General features: G+C 44.3%; 1 protein-coding gene across 7 annotated transcripts in view; it reads right to left on the bottom strand.

Annotated features, from left to right (window-relative positions):
- The window catches only part of KALRN (kalirin RhoGEF kinase), a gene marked incomplete at its 5' end in the record, with an annotated part of 215,479 nt that overhangs the window by 105,076 nt on the left and 91,824 nt on the right, over window positions 1-18,579 (bottom strand). For 4 of the 7 annotated variants that reach the window (XM_077449731.1, XM_077449733.1, XM_077449736.1 and 1 more), the window contains 3 exon segments: window positions 1,116-1,208; window positions 13,481-13,588; window positions 14,488-14,756. In XM_077449731.1, coding sequence (XP_077305857.1) covers window positions 1,116-1,208; window positions 13,481-13,588; window positions 14,488-14,756 — 470 coding nt within the window. 7 annotated transcript variants of the gene reach the window in all.

Genomic DNA, 18,579 nt, shown 5'->3' with positions numbered 1-18,579 from the left:
TTCCCGGGTCTGTATACCCGCTATGCCCATTATGAGGGGTTCCCACCATCCCTGTGCCTAGTTCCCGACTCTTCCCACCCGCTGTGCCCAATATAAGGGGGTTCCTCCCATCCCTGTCCTGAGTTCCCGGGTCTGTACATCTGCTGTGCCCATTATGAGGGGTTCCCATCATCCCTGTGCTGAGTTCCCGGGTCTGTACACCTGCTGTGCCCATTATGAGGGGTTCCCATCATCCCTGTGCTGAGTTCCCGGGTCTGTACACCCGCTGTGCCCATTATGAGGGAGTTCCTCCCATCCCTGTGCTGGGTTCCTGGGTCTGTACACCCGCTGTGCCCATTATGAGGGGTTCCCACCATCCCTGTGCTGAGTTCCCAGGTCTATACACCTGCTGTGCCCATTATGAGGGGTTCCCACCATCCCTGTGCTGAGTTCCCGGGTCTGTACACCTGCTGTGCCCATTATGAGGGGTTCCCACCATCCCTGTGCTGGGTTCCCGGGTCTATACACCTGCTGTGCCCATTATGAGGGGTTCCCACCATCCCTGTGCTGAGTTCCCAGGTCTATACACCCGCTGTGCCCATTATGAGGGGTTCCCACCATCCCTGTGCTGAGTTCCCGGGTCTGTACACCCGCTGTGCCCATTATGAGGGGTTCCCACCATCCCTGTGCTGAGTTCCCGGGTCTGTACACACGCTGTACCCATTATGAGGGGTTCCCAACATCAACATACATAAAAAGAATGAGCAACTTATTGCAGGGAAATCTCATTGCTGGAGTCTATGGGGGTTGAAGAAGCCATCATGTGACCCGGCCTAGAAGATTCCATTTAGAGATAAAATATGAGTTTTAGCTGTACTGATTTGTATGATTTATTCTGATGCCGGTCCAATTACACCAGCAGGAAACACATTTACAAGATTACATCTTCACCAAGACAAATAATAAAGGACACACAGAGAACACGGACAAATCTAAAAAAGGAAAATAATTTGTAAGATCAGATTATGATGGCCAAAGCCAACTGCATGGTCTGAAAAGCAGAATTAGACCCGCCCCTGAGTAACCGGATTGAGCCCAAGAAGAGCTGTGATTGGCATGGCTATCCTGGCACTTACCATTTTGTTCCTGACCAGGTTCTCAATTGCACTGACCAGTTCGGCCGCACTGGGGACCTCGCCCGAGCTCTGACGGGCCACAAGTAAGGAGGGCTGTAGGCCGTAGAGGTGTGGAGGGAAAGCAGGTTAGCGGGTGCCAGGGAGGAGGAAGCAGCACGTTGCCAGGCAGGAGACACAAAGGGATTATGGGGGAAGAAAGGGTGAGAGAGATTAGTCAGAGGCTAAAGGTGAATTCTCACCCATTAGAAGACATCACACCGCTGCCATACAGCCATACCCATCCACCCATAAAATGACCACAATGCCATGCTCTCACCCAATGCCAAGCAACTCAGCACATTGTCTCACCCACTGCACTGTCCAACTGCCATTGCACAACCCCCACCTACCTCACTGTCCCAGTGCCATCCATCGCACTGTCCAACTGCCATTGAACATCTCCCACCTACCTCACTGTCCCAGTGCCATCCACTGCACTGTCCAACTACCATTGCACAACCCCCACCTACCTCACTGTCCCAGTGCCATCCACTGCGCTGTCCAACTACCATTGCACAACCCCCACATACCTCACTGTCCCAGTGCTATCCACTGCGCTGTCCAACTACCATTGCACAACCCCCACCTACCTTACTGTCCCAGTGCCATCCATCGCACTGTCCAACTACCATTGCACAACCCCCACCTACCTCATTGTCCCACTGCCATCCACTGCACTATCCAACTTCCATCCGACAACTCCCACCCACTTTACTGTCCTACTGTCATCCACTCCATTGTCCAACTGCCACTGAGCAACTCCCACCCACTGCGCTGTCCAATTACCATTGAACAACTCCCACCCACCTCACTGTGCCGTCTAAGTGTAGCAGTTGAGACATTTAATGAATTCAAATCATAATGGGAACACTCACAAACAAGTGATATAAAACAGCATAGGTATCGGTGGCAATCGCGCCATCCCGGGAACTGCCTGGTGTCGCTGGCTGGAATGTTCGTGTGATTGTCCTTTCTCTGGTTACACTGGTGGAGCCCAGCGCTCCCAGAAAGATGGAACAAGGATGTGATGCACAAGAACACGGCACAGTGTCCTTACTTCTAGTTACAGGGTCAGCGGGGAGGTGCGCGCATTCTGAGCATGCATGCTCCTTCCTCAGGCTCTACTGCTGGGGTATCTTTGAAGAGGTTATATATATATATATATATATATATATATATATATATATATATATATATATATACACACACACACACACACACACATACATATATATATATATATATATACATATACACTATATACTAAGCGACTGGCTAGATGATTACCTTGAGGCAAATTACAATTCCATGAGCTGAACATAGTATTTTGACACTTAAACAATTACACATGATTATGATTAAATTTGCCAATAAAATTAAAGGTGAAATGAATAAGTTTAGAAAATTTATTATTTGAAAATATATTTTTAAAAAATTCACTAATTATTAAGCCAATAAACGAAAATACTTAAAAAAGGAGACCAATGAGTCGTTAGATCTATAATTATATATCTATAAAAAAAAAGTATATGTATTAGAATTGCTGTATTCGGATTACTATATTAAATATATACTGGATATATATTATATTATATGCTCAAGAATCAGAGAATCAAAGAAATCAAATTCTCAAAATGGGACACCCTTGAGAGATCAATTATACTATATGGAAATTGGTAGTTATCGATTGTTAATACTATATATTTTTATTTTAAATTTTTTGTTTAATGGGGAAATAAAGGTATACATATAATAGACACATATAGAGTATGCTAAATATAGGGGGAATAAGGAAGATAAAAAAAATATATATTTATATATATATATATATATATATATATATATATATATATATATATATATATATATATATATATATATATATATATATATATATATATATACACACACACACACACACACACACACACACACACATACATACATACAACACGGACCAATGAGGACAGATATTAATTTCAATGCCCTCATTAAGGCCCCTGGGAAATAGACTATCCAAAGTATAAATCCAGTAATTTTCCCTCTCGCATAGCTGTTTATAGCGTTCTGCTTTGGGGAAATGGTTGGATATGGCCTCTATATGCTCCAAACGGGAAGCCCTAAAGATGACTGCTGGAGTAGGCTGCATGGGCACATCAAGCAGTATACTCCGAGTACCTTGTATACTTCTTGACGTGCCCATGCGGCTTACTCTATGTAGGCCGCACCATCCGTACTCTCTGCAAAAGGTTTGGTGAACACCCTAACTGTGTATAAAAGGGTGTGGATAAATATAGTGTCCCAAGGCACTTTAAAGAGTTTCACAAGCAGTCATCTTTAGGGTTTTTTGGGTCATAGAGGTAATATCCAACCATTTTCCCAAAGCAGAACTCTATAAACGGCTATGCGAGAGGGGAAACTACTGGATTTATATTTTGGATAGTCTATTGCCCGGGGGGTCTTAATGAGGGCATTGAAATTAATATTCCACTGTGACCATATCTGTCCTCATCGGTCCGTGTTGTATGTACGTTGTGTGTGTGTGTGTGTGTGTGTGTGTGTGTGTGTGTGTACACATATGCACAGATTTTTATATTATGCATCTTCCTTACTCCCCTACATTCAGCATACTCTATATGTGTGTATATATGTATACTTTTATTTCCCCATTAAACAACAAAAAATAGAAAATAAAAATATATAGTATTAATAACTACCAATTGCCATATAGTATAATTTTTAAGCAAATATAATATATATCCAATATATATATATATATATATATATATATATATATATATATATATATATATATTTAATATAGTAACCTGAATACAGCAATTCTAATACATATACATTTTTTTTTTTTACCTTTTTTTATAGATATACAATTATAAATCTAAAGACTCATCGGTCGCCTTTTGTAAGTATTTTAGTCTCTTAGTTTATTAGCCTATTAATTCATGAATTTTATTAAAATTTTATACTTTTTATAAAAAAAGTATATTTTTAAATAATAATTTTCTAAACTTATTTCACCTTTTATTTTATTGGTAATTTTAGTCATAATGATTTGAAATTGCTTAAAAGTGTCAAAAATAGTATGTCCAGCTCTTGGAATTGTAATTTTCCTCAAAGTTTACAGGTTCCCACTCATCTAGCCAGTCACTTAGTCTACGTGTCTATGTGTGTGTATATATATATATATATATATATATATATATATATATATATATATATATATATATATATATATATATATATATATATATATATATATAGTGCTCGACAAAACCCGGTCGCCAGGTCGCATTGGCGACTAGAATCAGCGACCTTGCGCCTGGGGCAGCATAGCTATATATAAACACACACACACACACACACACACACACACACACACACACACAGTCTTCAAAGATAGCACCCAACAGAGCCTGAGGAAGGAGCATGCATGCTCCGAACACACGCGCACCTCCCCGCTGACCATGTACCCAGAAGTGACGACACTGTTGCGTGTTCTTGTGCATCCCAACTGCCACTGAGCAACTCCCACCCATTGCGCTGTCCAACTGCCACTGAACAACTCCCACCCACTGCGCTGTCCAACTGCCACTGAACAGCTGCCAGCATACTTTGCCATATAATGCCCCATAGACCCTGCTAATTCCCAGCATGCTCTGCAGAATACTGCTCCGCAGACACTTCCAAGCAACATCCACGACTCTCCGCAGCATTCGCCAAACACACAATAAGAAGCACAAGCAGATCTTGCTGAAAGATTGTTTTGCAAGTCATGTGACAGCGTGTCCCTTGCAATATTACAGAGTGTAGGAGCCAATGATAGAGCAGTATTAAGCATTCAAAGCAGAGTAAGATCGATCGTATAGATTTGTGTTATACGTTGTCGATATTCATTTTAATTGCAGGTTCCACAGTTCAGGCTGCAGGTATATTGGCGGGGGGAGGGTATGGGGCAGCAGGAGGTATATAAAAGGCACACAGTACAATCCTATATATTCTCGGGTCACTCTGGGGCTGACCTGTGGGCGGGATCATTCATTGACCTCGTCCGAGTTCATCTTTTATTGTGGTGCTAAAATATCAAAAACCTGAATCTATACTATACATAAAATACAATAATTCATATAATATCATTGCCAGCCTGTAACAATAGTATAAATTATCTGTGTCCAACTGTAAACATAATAATCCATAAGTCCATTGATAAACATTACACTACATTAATGGAGTAAATTCATGAACTGTATTCATACAGTAAAATAATCCATAAACACGGTCAATTCATAAACATGGTCCATTCATAAACAGGGTCCATTCACAAACAGAATAATCCATAAACACAGTCCATTCGTAAACAGGGTTCAGCCGTAAACAGGGTTCAGCCGTAAACAGGGTTCAGCCGTAAACAGGGTTCAGCCGTAAACAGGGTTCAGCCGTAAACAGGGTTCAGCCGTAAACAGGGTTCAGCCGTAAACAGGGTTCAGCCGTAAACAGGGTTAAACAGGGTTCAGCCGTAAACAGGGTTAAACAGGGTTCAGCCGTAAACAGGGTTAAACAGGGTTCAGCCGTAAACAGGGTTAAACAGGGTTCAGCCGTAAACAGGGTTAAACAGGGTTCAGCCGTAAACAGGGTTAAACAGGGTTCAGCCGTAAACAGGGTTAAACAGGGTTCAGCCGTAAACAGGGTTCAGCCGTAAACAGGGTTCAGCCGTAAACAGGGTTAAACAGGGTTCAGCCGTAAACAGGGTTAAACAGGGTTCAGCCGTAAACAGGGTTAAACAGGGTTCAGCCGTAAACAGGGTTAAACAGGGTTCAGCCGTAAACAGGGTTAAACAGGGTTCAGCCGTAAACAGGGTTAAACAGGGTTCAGCCGTAAACAGGGTTAAACAGGGTTCAGCCGTAAACAGGGTTAAACAGGGTTCAGCCGTAAACAGGGTTAAACAGGGTTCAGCCGTAAACAGGGTTAAACAGGGTTCAGCCGTAAACAGGGTTAAACAGGGTTCAGCCGTAAACAGGGTTAAACAGGGTTCAGCCGTAAACAGGGTTAAACAGGGTTCAGCCGTAAACAGGGTTAAACAGGGTCCAGCCGTAAACAGGGTTAAACAGGGTCCAGCCGTAAACAGGGTTAAACAGGGTCCAGCCGTAAACAGGGTTAAACAGGGTCCAGCCGTAAACAGGGTTAAACAGGGTCCAGCCGTAAACAGGGTTAAACAGGGTCCAGCCGTAAACAGGGTTAAACAGGGTCCAGCCGTAAACAGGGTTAAACAGGGTCCAGCCGTAAACAGGGTTAAACAGGGTCCAGCCGTAAACAGGGTCCAGCCGTAAACAGGGTCCAGCCGTAAACAGGGTCCAGCCGTAAACAGGGTCCAGCCGTAAACAGGGCTCAGCCGTAAACAGGGCTCAGCCGTAAACAGGGCTCAGCCGTAAACAGGGCTCAGCCGTAAACAGGGCTCAGCCGTAAACAGGGCTCAGCCGTAAACAGGGTTAGACAGGGTTCAGCCGTAAACAGGGTTAAAGAGGGTTCAGCCGTAAACAGGGTTAAAGAGGGTTCAGCCGTAAACAGGGTTAAAGAGGGTTCAGCCGTAAACAGGGTTAAAGAGGGTTCAGCCGTAAACAGGGTTAAACAGGGTCCAGCCGTAAACAGGGTCCAGCCGTAAACAGGGTTAAAGAGGGTCCGGCCGTAAACAGGGTTAAAGAGGGTCCAGCCGTAAACAGGGTTCAGCCGTAAACAGGGTTAAAGAGGGTCCAGCCGTAAACAGGGTTAAAGAGGGTCCAGCCGTAAACAGGGTTAAAGAGGGTCCAGCCGTAAACAGGGTTAAAGAGGGTTCAGCCGTAAACAGGGTTAAAGAGGGTTCAGCCATAAACAGGGTCCAGCCGTAAACAGGGTCCAGCCGTAAACAGGGTCCAGCCGTAAACAGGGTCCAGCCGTAAACAGGGTCCAGCCGTAAACAGGGTCCAGCCGTAAACAGGGTTAAAGAGGGTCCAGCCGTAAACAGGGTTCAGCCGTAAACAGGGTTAAAGAGGGTCCAGCCGTAAACAGGGTTAAAGAGGGTCCAGCCGTAAACAGGGTTAAAGAGGGTCCAGCCGTAAACAGGGTTAAAGAGGGTTCAGCCGTAAACAGGGTTAAAGAGGGTTCAGCCATAAACAGGGTCCAGCCGTAAACAGGGTCCAGCCGTAAACAGGGTCCAGCCGTAAACAGGGTCCAGCCGTAAACAGGGTCCAGCCGTAAACAGGGTTAAACAAGGTTCAGCCGTAAACAAGGTTCAGTCGTAAACAGGGTTAAACAGGATTCAGTCGTAAACAGGGTTAAACAGGATTCAGTCGTAAACAGGGTTAAACAGGATTCAGTCGTAAACAGGGTTAAACAGGATTCAGCCGTAAACAGGGTTAAACAGGGTCCAGCCGTAAACAGGGTCCAGCCGTAAACAGGGTCCAGCCGTAAACAGGGTCCAGCCGTAAACAGGGTCCAGCCGTAAACACAGTGCATCCAGCCGTAAACACAGTGCATCCATAAACACAGTGCATCCATAAACACAGTGCAACCATAAACACAGTGCATCCATAAACACAGTGCATCCATAAACACAGTGCATCCATAAACACAGTGCATCCATAAACACAGTCCATCCATAAACAGAATAGTCCATAATCATAGTCCATTCATAAACATGATAATACATTAATGGGGTCCATTCATAAACTGTATTCAACCAGTACCATAATCCATAAACACAGTCCATTTATAAAAAGAATAATCTGTAAAGCGCTCCATTCATAAACAGCACTGAACCAGGAACATAATCCATAAACAATGTCGATTCATAAACAGAATAATCCATAAACAGTTTTCAACTATAAATTGAACAGTCCATGAAGAGAGTCCATTTATAAACATGACAATACGTTGGTATAACGGACGTGATGATAACGGGACGGTGTCCTCGGAACGATTACATTGTTATGTTTATGGCCGGACACAGATCATTTATATTGAAGGACACGGACAATGATATTATTAATCTGGATGAAATCTCATCCTATTGTTTACATGTTATTGATCTTATGGAAGGTTCCCTGTATATTGTAAAGCGCTGTGCACACTGCTGGTACATTACCAATCCTGTATAATAATAATATTTTTATTTGGTTTTGGGGAGCGGAATATTCATTTTCTATTATTTATTCTGTGATTGCAGGGGAGGCGACTTCAGATAATTCTTATCTATTCAGGGCCGAGCCGCACACAGCCGGTGAGTCAGGCCGATGAAGACCCAGCAGATTTGGATTCCACGGGCTCAGCGTTTATAAACGCCTCCGGTGACCCCGCCGGTGCCTGCGCTGCGATCATAGCAGAACATTCCAGAAGAGGCCAATCACATCCTCCCAACCAGAAGGGTCTTAAGGCTAGTTCACACCAAATGCCCTTCAGCGCGTTCCGGAAGCAGTCAACAAAAGTAGGACACGCTGCAATTTTTCTATCTGGAAAGCGGCAAAACGCATTGAAAACGCACCAGAAATACACGTTATGAATCGAGGTGAAGGACAACAAAGAGGGGAAAATGCAAAGAAAGACAGCAACAAAAATATTTGAAACACACCGGAACGCATCAAAAACGCATCATAAATGCACATGCAGAAATGCATCTGGAACGCAGAAATTGTCGCGTGAACCGGCCCGTGTGAAGGGAACCTGCAGCTTTTATATATTAGTCCTTCTAGAGTACTAAAGGTGCCAAAGCCACCGCACTATAAATACACTTTGTGACCACAATACATAAATACGGTGCAGTTTGCAAGCGGTTTACCGTCCCCTTCCCAACGCTGTTTTTCGGGCTTACCATTTTTTTTTTTTTTTTACCGGTGAGCCCAGGAAACGATGAGACCATTCACGTGGCTGGTCATAGAGGTGAAGAGAGACCAGATCATTTCTCTGATGACCTCTATGATCCCGGAGGTCCAGAGTGACGTCATGACGTAATGTCCGGTCTAGGGCAGAAGTAAGCAATGCAGAAGATCCCCCTTTTTTTTTTTGATCTTTTGCTTTTAAAGGTAGAGGAGAGATTTGGGGTCTTACAGACCCCCAGACCTCTCCATTAAGAGGACCTGTTATCCCTTATTTGTATTACAAGGGACGACTACATTCATAGGAATGAAAGTAATAAAAAATAAATAAAATTAAAAAAAGGACTGTGTCAAAAAAATTATATATATATATATATATATATATACACACACACACACACACACACACATATATACACACATATATATACACACACACACACACACACACACACACACACACACATATATACACACGCACATTTTTTTTATTTTTACACAGTCCCTTTTAATTTATTTATTTTATCACTCTTTTATTCCTATTAATTTTAGCGGAACTGCGACATTGCGGTGGACAAATCTAACACTAAGCCCAGGTTCACACTGCTGCGGGTTAGAAATCGTGCAAGTTCAGCTGAACTCGCGCGATTTTAAACCGGCAATGCCGTCCGACTTCGGGGCGGGGCGATTTGACAGACATCTGCGCAGGTTCCTGCACAGATGTCTTTTCAAATCAACCCCCCCCGAAGTCAAAAAAAGTAGCACAGGAACTACTTTCGGGAATCGGTGCAGTGCCGCAGAGTCGATTCGAAACAGTGCCATTGCCAGGAATAGCCGCTGATTTTGGCCAAATCGACCCAATGTGAACGTGGGCTCAGTGACAACAACACAGTGATCAGTGCTTAAAAAAATAAAAAAAATGCACTGTCACTGTACCAACGACACTGACAGGGAAGGGTTAAAACCAGGGGTGATAAAAGGGATTAAATGTGTTCCCTGGGAGTGCTTTCTGTGTGGAGGAGGTGCTTGTACTGGGGGGGGGGAAGACAGAGATCTGTGTTCCTGCTTAGCAGAAATACAAGATCTCCATCTTCCCCTGTCACAGAGGTTTACATAGGCAGACCGCCGTTCTGCCTCTCCTGAGAACTATCGCGGGGTGTCAGTGAATGTCGGGTCCACCAGACCCATCGATTGGCACCCGCTGTGTCCAATCACAGTGTGACTGGGTCACCTGGGGCGCGCGCTCACGTGCCCCAGACCCAGTGCACGACATCGTGTACACGTACCTGGTTTGGCGCAGGAGGGCCGCCTTGCCGCAGTATATCTGTGTGGGGTGGTCCAGAAGGGGTTAACGCTTTATTCTCCTCCATTTAATTAATTATTTCCTGCCGACTCTTTTTTTGCTCACTTCCATTTTATAAACTATTAACTGCATGCGGACCAGGTTGGCTCCGCTGCCCCGAAATCACGTTATAGTACTTTATCTCAGGAGGCTTGGATAGCCGGCGTGCGTGCTTGCCCACCGCGGGCTCCGTGAGTCCCACCGCAGGTCCCGCGGACTCGATGTCTACGAGGACACCCGCGATCGTCTCACGGAGAGGAAGAACGGGGAAATGCTGATGTAAACGAGCATCTCCCCGTTCTGCTTAGTGATAGGACACTGATCACAGCTCTCTGTAATCGGGAGCGGTGATCAGTGACGTGTCACACTTAGCCCCCCCCCCCCCAGTTAGAATCACTTCCTAGGACACACTTAACCCCTGCAGCGCCCCCTCCTGGTTAACCCCCTTCACTGGCAGTCACATTTACACAGTAATCAGTGCATTTTTCATCGCACTGATCGCTGTATAAATGTGAATGGTCCCAAAATATCGGCAAAATTGTCTGATGTGTCCGCCGCAATGTTGCAGTAACGATAAAAATTGCTGATCGCCGCAATTACTAGTAAAAAAAATAAAAATATTTTTTTTTTATTATATATATATATAATATATTGTAGACGCTATAACTTTTACGCAATCAATATACGCTTATTGCGATTTTTTTTTACCAAAAATATGTATAAGAATACATATCGGACTAAACAGAGGGGAAATTTTTTTTTTTTTTATATATTTTTTGGGGATATTTATTATAGCAAAAAGTAAAAAATAATGCGTTTTTTTTTTTCTAAATTGTTGCTCTTTTTTTATTTATAACGCAAAACTAAAAACCGCAGAGGTGATCAAATCCCACCAAAAGAAAGCTCTATTTGTATGGGGAAAAAAAAAAAAGAAAGATGTTTTGTTTGGGAGCCACGTCGCACAACCGCGCAATTGTCAGTTAAAGCGACGCAGCGCCGAATCGCAAAAAGTGCTCTGGTCTTTGGCCAGCCAAATGGTCCGGGGCTGAAGCGGTTAATATTTAAAACTTTTTTTGATTTGTTTGCTTTGTTCGTTAATGTTTTTTTTACACCTTTAACATATATTTGCACGTTTCACATTGAACAAAGAGCAAAATTAGAAAAATTTTTTTTACTTCATTTGTAAATAATAATAATTTGTAAAAAAAAACTTTTTAAATGCTTTGCACCATTGCTGACGGCTTGTCTAAGCAAAACAGGTATCGGCGAGTACCTAAAAAAAATAAAATTAAAAAAAAGTATCGGAACTACACGTGCACTGCTGAAAAATCTGTGTTTGTTCGTAAATTCTGAATTCGTAAATACGAAAATTCTGAATTTTAAAATCCGGAAATTCAAAGATTAGAAAAGAAAATCCGAAATAGTAACCAATAATAACTAAACTATTAATTATAGGCATTGGAAATTCCTTCCACATTTGGCTGTTAGTGAATATAACGAATATGAATTTATCTTAAGTTACAAATTATCCGAAAATAACAAATGCCGCATCTAAACAAATGAAACGAAAGGAATAATAATCATAATAATAAAAAGTAATTTGTTATGTTCCATTCGTGCAGCATTTATTTAGGATAATGGGTAACTTCGGATAAATTCGTATTTGTTGCGTTCACTAAAAGCCAAATTTGAAAGGAAATTCCAATTCCTATAATAGTTTGCTAATAGTTAAGTTATTATTAGTTATTTATTCAGATTTTCTAATTTTCAGGTTTTCAAATTCTCGCTCGGATTTTCGAATTGCTGAATTTCCGAATTTTCAAAATGTTCACATTTCAGAATTTTTGAATTTCTGAATAATCAAATTTCCAAATATTTGAATTTCCGAATATTCGAACATTCGGAATGATTAACCAGTTTCCTACCAGCGCGCGCCGATGTACATCGGCAGAATGGCATGGGCAGGCATATTGGCGTACAGGTACATCCAATCTTTAATGCCACCCGGCGGCGCGCTCGTGTGCTGGTCAGGACCCCCGTGAGTCCGGTCGCAGGTCCCGCGGACTCGATCGCCGCGGGCGTACCCGCGATCGTCTCACGGGGCGGCTGAATGAGGAAATGCCGCTGTAAACAGCATTTCCCCGTTCTGCCTAGCAACTAGTGATGCTGATCTCTGCTCCATGTCATTGGAGCAGAGATCAGTGTTCACTAAATTAAAGCCCAGCCCCCCACAGTTAGTAACACGCCCCTAGGAAAACTTAACCCCTACACTGCCACCCCCTGGTTAACCCCTTCACTGCCAGTGTCATTTACACAGGAATCACTGCATTTATATAGCACTGATTGCTGTATAAATGACAATGGTCCCAAAAATGTGTCAAAAATGTCTAATGTGTCCGCCACAATGTCGCAGTCACAATAAAAATCGCTGATCGCCGCCATTACTAGTAAAAAAAAAAAAATATTAATAAAAATGCCATAACACTATCCCCTATTTTGTAAACGTTATAACTTTTGCGCAAACCAATCAATAATCGCTTGTTGCGATTTTTTTTTACCAAAAATATGTAAAAGAATATGTATCGGCCTAAACTGAGGGAAAAAAATGTTTTTTTATATATTTTTGGGGGATATTTATTACAACAAAAAGTAAAAAATAATGCGTTTTTTTCAAAATTGTCGCTCTATTTTTGTTTATAGCGCAAAAAATAAAAACCGCAGGGGTGATCAAATACCACCAAAAGAAAGCTCTATTTGTGGGAAAAAAAGGGACATCAATTGTTTGGGAGCCACGTCGCACGACCGCGCAATTGTCAGTTAAAGCGACGCAGCGCCGAATCGCAAAAAGTGGTCTGGTCTTTGACCAGCAAAATGGTCCGGGGCTGAAGTGGTTAAATGGGTTTTCTTTAATTCGGATATTTCCAAATTAATTCATTTGGAAACAGTTTGTTAAACAAATTCGGGACAAAACAAATTGCACGTCTAATCGGTACCTATAAATAAAATGGTATCAGGGTATCCCCACCATTTATTATACAAATTGCAGGCGGAATAGAGATTGTACAATACGACTGTAATCCCCATCGGCTCATTCAGCAGTGAAATCGGGATCACCTCAGTACCTTGTCGTCTGGCACCGGGACCGGCTCGTTGTCGAAGATCTTCATGGGCGGCGGTAGCGGAGTGTGCGAGTCGTCATCCGCCTCCTCGTCCCAACCTTTCTTGCCCTTCTGAAAAAAATAAACACGGTGACAACGAATCCAAAGGGCAGATTTCTGTGCCAAACCCCCACTTCCCCCCCCTAACTGACTTGAAATCAGCCTCTTGCAGTCCCTGTACAGAAGAGCTCAGACTGGGGGGAAGGAGAAGCAGCACTGTGAGTCAATGAGGTGTGCTGCAGAGCAAGGATCGACAGGGGGGAATGAAAAGTTGCACGAGGTGCAAACTGCAGTGCTCACAAGATGCCCACTGATTGGAGGAGACAGCAGAGTGAGAGAGAGATGAACTCATCAGATGATTGGTCTTGCTGCTTCTCCTTCCACTGTTCAGTCACAGGCTGGGGGGGGGGGGGGGAGGACAGGATCTGTAGGTGTTACTTTACTGTAACAGGTCTCCTGCCCTGCCAGACAGGACTGTGCTGTGCTGTGTGGCAGAGCTGTGTAATTGACAGGACCCGATGGGCATCCCATATTTTATATTATATATATATATATATATATATATATATATATATATATATATATATACATACACACACACATACATACATACAAACACGCACAGGGCCGTCTTTAATATTTATTGAGCCCTGGGAAAACATTGGACCCTCCCGAATCTACCCATCAACTATTTGTAGGGGGGGGGGCTCAAGGGGTCTTTAACACGGGACAAAAGGGCAGCTGCCTCAGGCCCAGTCATTGTTGTGACGACCAAAGCAGCTGCCCTTTTGTCCCATGTTAAAGACAGCCCTGTATGAATATATATATATATATATATATATATATATATATATTTATTTATTTATGTATATAGCTTATTTTTTCTGGGGTTCAGTTTTAAAAGCTTTTTATTTCCAAAGTTGAAATGTAAAAAAAAAAAAAAAAAAAAAAAAAAAAAAGTGCGGTCGCACCTCGTCAGCGCTGTCGCCCTGTGGGGTGGTGTCGTCGTTGGCCCGCGGGGAGCCCAGGTTGCGCCCCTCCCTCTTCTTCTGTTTCTTGATGTTGCTCTCGGCCTTGCCGCTGTTGAGCCGCCTGACGGGGCTGGTCAGCCACTTCTTCAGGGTGTTGGTGGAGCGTTTGGGCCCCGGAGAGCTGGAGATGGAGTTCAGGGAGGACTGTGGCTGCAGGTTGGCCACCGAGTCGGTCTTGCCTCCGTTTTCTCCCGTGATGGAAAAAGCATCTGGAAGAAAGAAGATAAGAAGAAGGTCACATGCGGCGCTCTGCGTGCATCTTCTATATTTTCAATTACATGACACCGAAATGGGCGGTCCTCATCTCAGGCACTCGCCTGGTTGGCCGGGTTCAGGAAACGTGTACCGTTTAGGTTTTCAGGCCAATCAGGAGTCCAGGCGGAAATGTCATTGTTCTTATGACATTGAAGAGGTGACCCAATTCCCCTCTCCATGCAAACAAAGGCCCTGATAAGCTGCTGGTAGCAGAGCAAAGCCCGGGGCCCTCAATGGACCGTGCCAGGGGACACACAGGCTGCCAATCAATGCTTTCCACTGACGCTCGTCATTAACCCCTAATGGGCAGAAATCAGAAAATCACATCGCAGATCCATACTGAGCACAGCGAGAGGAGACAGGATCAATGGAGCTCAGACTATACAGACAGCTACAGCATAGCTCCCAACCAATCAGAGGCTGGGGAACTACAAGTACAAAGTGATCAAACACACAGTCCACACCATAGTACATTTATATAGCCATTTATATAGCCAGTCAAATCAGTCTCGGCACCAGAAGACCTTACACTCTAATGTCCCCTCCCCCACAGTCATATTATTATTATAAATTTAAATAGCTCTGACATATACCGCAGTGCTGTACAGAGATCACTGAGCCAGTCACATCAGTCTCTGTACAGAGGAGCTTACACTCTAATGTCCCCTCCCCCACAGTCACATCAGTCTCTGTACCAGAGGAGCTTACACTCTAATGTCCCCTCCCCCCACAGTCACATCAGTCTCTGTACAGAGGAGCTTACACCATAATGTCCCCTCCCCCACAGTCACATCAGTCTCTGTACAGAGGAGCTTACACCATAATGTCCCCTCCCCCACAGTCACATCAGTCTCTGTACAGAGGAGCTTACACCATAATGTCCCCTCCCCCACAGTCACATCAGTCTCTGTACAGAGGAGCTTACACTCTAATGTCCCCTCCCCCCACAGTCACATCAGTCTCTGTACAGAGGAGCTTACACTCTAATGTCCCCTCCCCCACAGTCACACACTATTATTATTATACATTTATATAGCTCTGACATATACCGCAGTGCTGTACAGAGATCACTGAGCCGGTCAAGCTTCCTGTAATGTATGAGGCCCAATGGCAGTTTACTGCAGTTCTAACAAGATTTAAGGATTGTCCAATCAGAAGGCGACGTTGTGCGAGGTTATCGATGAAAGGATGAAATGTAAATATTTATTATGATTTCAGATTTGTACTTTATGGGGAAAGAATTGCGGTGGAATCACTCCAGCAGGAAATGTACGCCCCGCCCCCCTCCCCCCCCATGTCCGAAGTAGAACAGAGGGGCGATTTAATGGTGCGCACAGCTCCCGGGATAAGGCGGCTTTTGTGTGCCGTCCCCAAAGGGCAGCCAGATAAGGGGCCCCGGACTGTGTGACACGGGGCCCGGGACTGAGGCCTGCCAATGAAAGGCCCACTGTCCCCCACCCCCACCCCCCCGCACAGCGCTGACACCCAATTACAATTATGTAGGATAATTACTCCCATCGTTTCTTTATTGTACAAAGTCCAAGGGGAAGTGTCCATCTATTAAAGATACAAAGTATCCGTTTTATGGAAATCTCTTATCTCTGTGTTTATGTTTTATACATCTTGTTACTAAGTGTACAGAGGAGCCGCCATGACACCCCCGTACAGACCGCACAGTGACTGCGCTTTACTGTCTCCGACCAATCATTTCACCAACAAGACATTCATTGCTCCGCCCACCTCTACATTCATTGTGCCAAACCAAATTTGGTAGAAATGAGGCCACACCCTCTGCCAGATCACAGAGAAGACGCATGGACTGCGCAGTTTCCTCTAACGTTGGACTTCAGAAAAATTCCTTACGTGGGTATAACGGTGGCAGCTGGTGCTCAAGTTTGGGGGGGGGGGGGGGAATCCAACCTGGCAGTCAAAATCCCTCCCCCCGTGTCTCCTCCTTGGCGGCCAATACGGTAGTTTCTTCTCTCAGCCAATCGGGTCTTAACATCCACTTTCTGATTTTCTAGAATATTAATTCGCTATGGTCACACAACTGGGTGGGCTCAGAGCGCAGTGCTCTGCCGCCCCCGAAAATCGCAATAAGTGCAAAAATTATAGGGTCTACAAAATGGCAGCGATCTGCGATTTTAATTGGGACTGCGATATTGCGGCGGTCAAATCGGACACTGTTCACACTATTTTGGGACCAATGACATTTATACAGCGATCAGAGCTATAAATAGCCATTGGTTACTGTATAAATGTCACTGGCAGGGAAGGGGTTAACACTAGGGGGCGATCAAGAGGTTAAATGTGTTACCTAGGGAGTGATTCTAACAGTGGGGGATGGGACTGATGGGAGGAGACCGAATGTTGTTCCTAAGTAGTAGGAACAACAGATCGCCCTCCTCACCCCTGACAGAACAGAGCTCTGTCTGTGTACAGATCTCCATTCTCTCTTTCTAAGGAGCAATCGCGGGTAGCCGTCGGCCACGCGCAAGGGTTCTTATGCGCCCTACACTCAAAAGCATTCGTGCAAGAGTGCCATGCTGCGGGCGGTCGGCAAGTAGATAAGATAAAAAACCTTCTGTGTGCAGCCCCCCGCCCACCAATACTTATCTGAGCCCCATCTCTGTCCACAAGTCTCTCAGCCGCCCAGGACTCTCCCTTCTGATTGGCTGAAACAGCAGCACCGCCTTTGGCTCCCGCTGCTGTCAAAGCCAGTTAGCCAATCAGGAAAGAAAGACGGCAGAGCTGAAATAGGGCTCTGTGTCTGAATGGACACAGGGAGCTGCGACTTGGCTCAGGTGCCCCCATAGAAAGCTGCTAGCTGCGGGGTCACCTGACAGGAGGAAGGGGCCAGGAGAGCAGAAGAGGCAACCGAGAAGAGGAGGATCTGGGCTGCTCTGTGCAAAACCATTACACAGAGGAGCAGGGCTGGTCCAAGACAATGTGCTGACTGGGTCCAAGAATGAGATGCTGACACCCCCCCCCCCCCCCCAAAAAAAAAGAAACCTCCCAAAAGGCCCCCACATCCATTACTTTATATCATGATCATTAAAACTAAAATTAAATGTATCAGGAAGTCAGATTTACATGTAACAGCTCCTTGATTATATGACACACCATTATGTTAAATTCCAAGGGGTGGGCTAGGGCAGTATATAGACAGGCTAGGGCAGTATATATAGACAGGCTAGGGCAGTATATATATATATATAGACAGGCTAGGGCAGTATATATAGACAGGCTAGGGCAGTATATATAGACAGGCTAAGGCAGTATATATAGACAGGCTAAGGCAGTATATATAGACAGGCTAAGGCAGTATATATAGGCAGGCTAAGGCAGTATATATAGGCAGGCTAGGGCAGTATATATAGGCAGGCTAGGGCAGTATATATAGGCAGGCTAGGGCAGTATATAAAGGCAGGCTAGGGCAGTATATATAGATAGGCTAAGGCAGTATATATAGGCAGGCTAGGGCAGTATATATAGACAGGCTAAGGCAGTATATATAGACAGGCTAAGGCAGTATATATAGACAGGCTAGGGCAGTATATATAGACAGGCTAGGGCAGTATATATAGACAGGCTAGGGCAGTATATATAGACAGGCTAAGGCAGTATATATAGACAGGCTAAGGCAGTATATATAGACAGGCTAAGGCAGTATATATAGGCAGGCTAAGGCAGTATATATAGGCAGGCTAAGGCAGTATATATGGGCAGGCTAGGGCAGTATATACGGGCAGGCTAGGGCAGTATATACGGGCAGGC

This window comes from Lithobates pipiens, unplaced genomic scaffold, assembly GCF_037356315.1.
Source record: "Lithobates pipiens isolate NorthernLeopardFrog02 unplaced genomic scaffold, aLitPip1_a1.2 Scaffold_22, whole genome shotgun sequence".
In the NCBI taxonomy this organism is placed as follows: domain Eukaryota; kingdom Metazoa; phylum Chordata; class Amphibia; order Anura; family Ranidae; genus Lithobates; species Lithobates pipiens.
The sequence above is the reverse complement of the archived record's forward strand: the minus strand, read 5'-3'. Positions and strand labels throughout refer to the sequence as shown.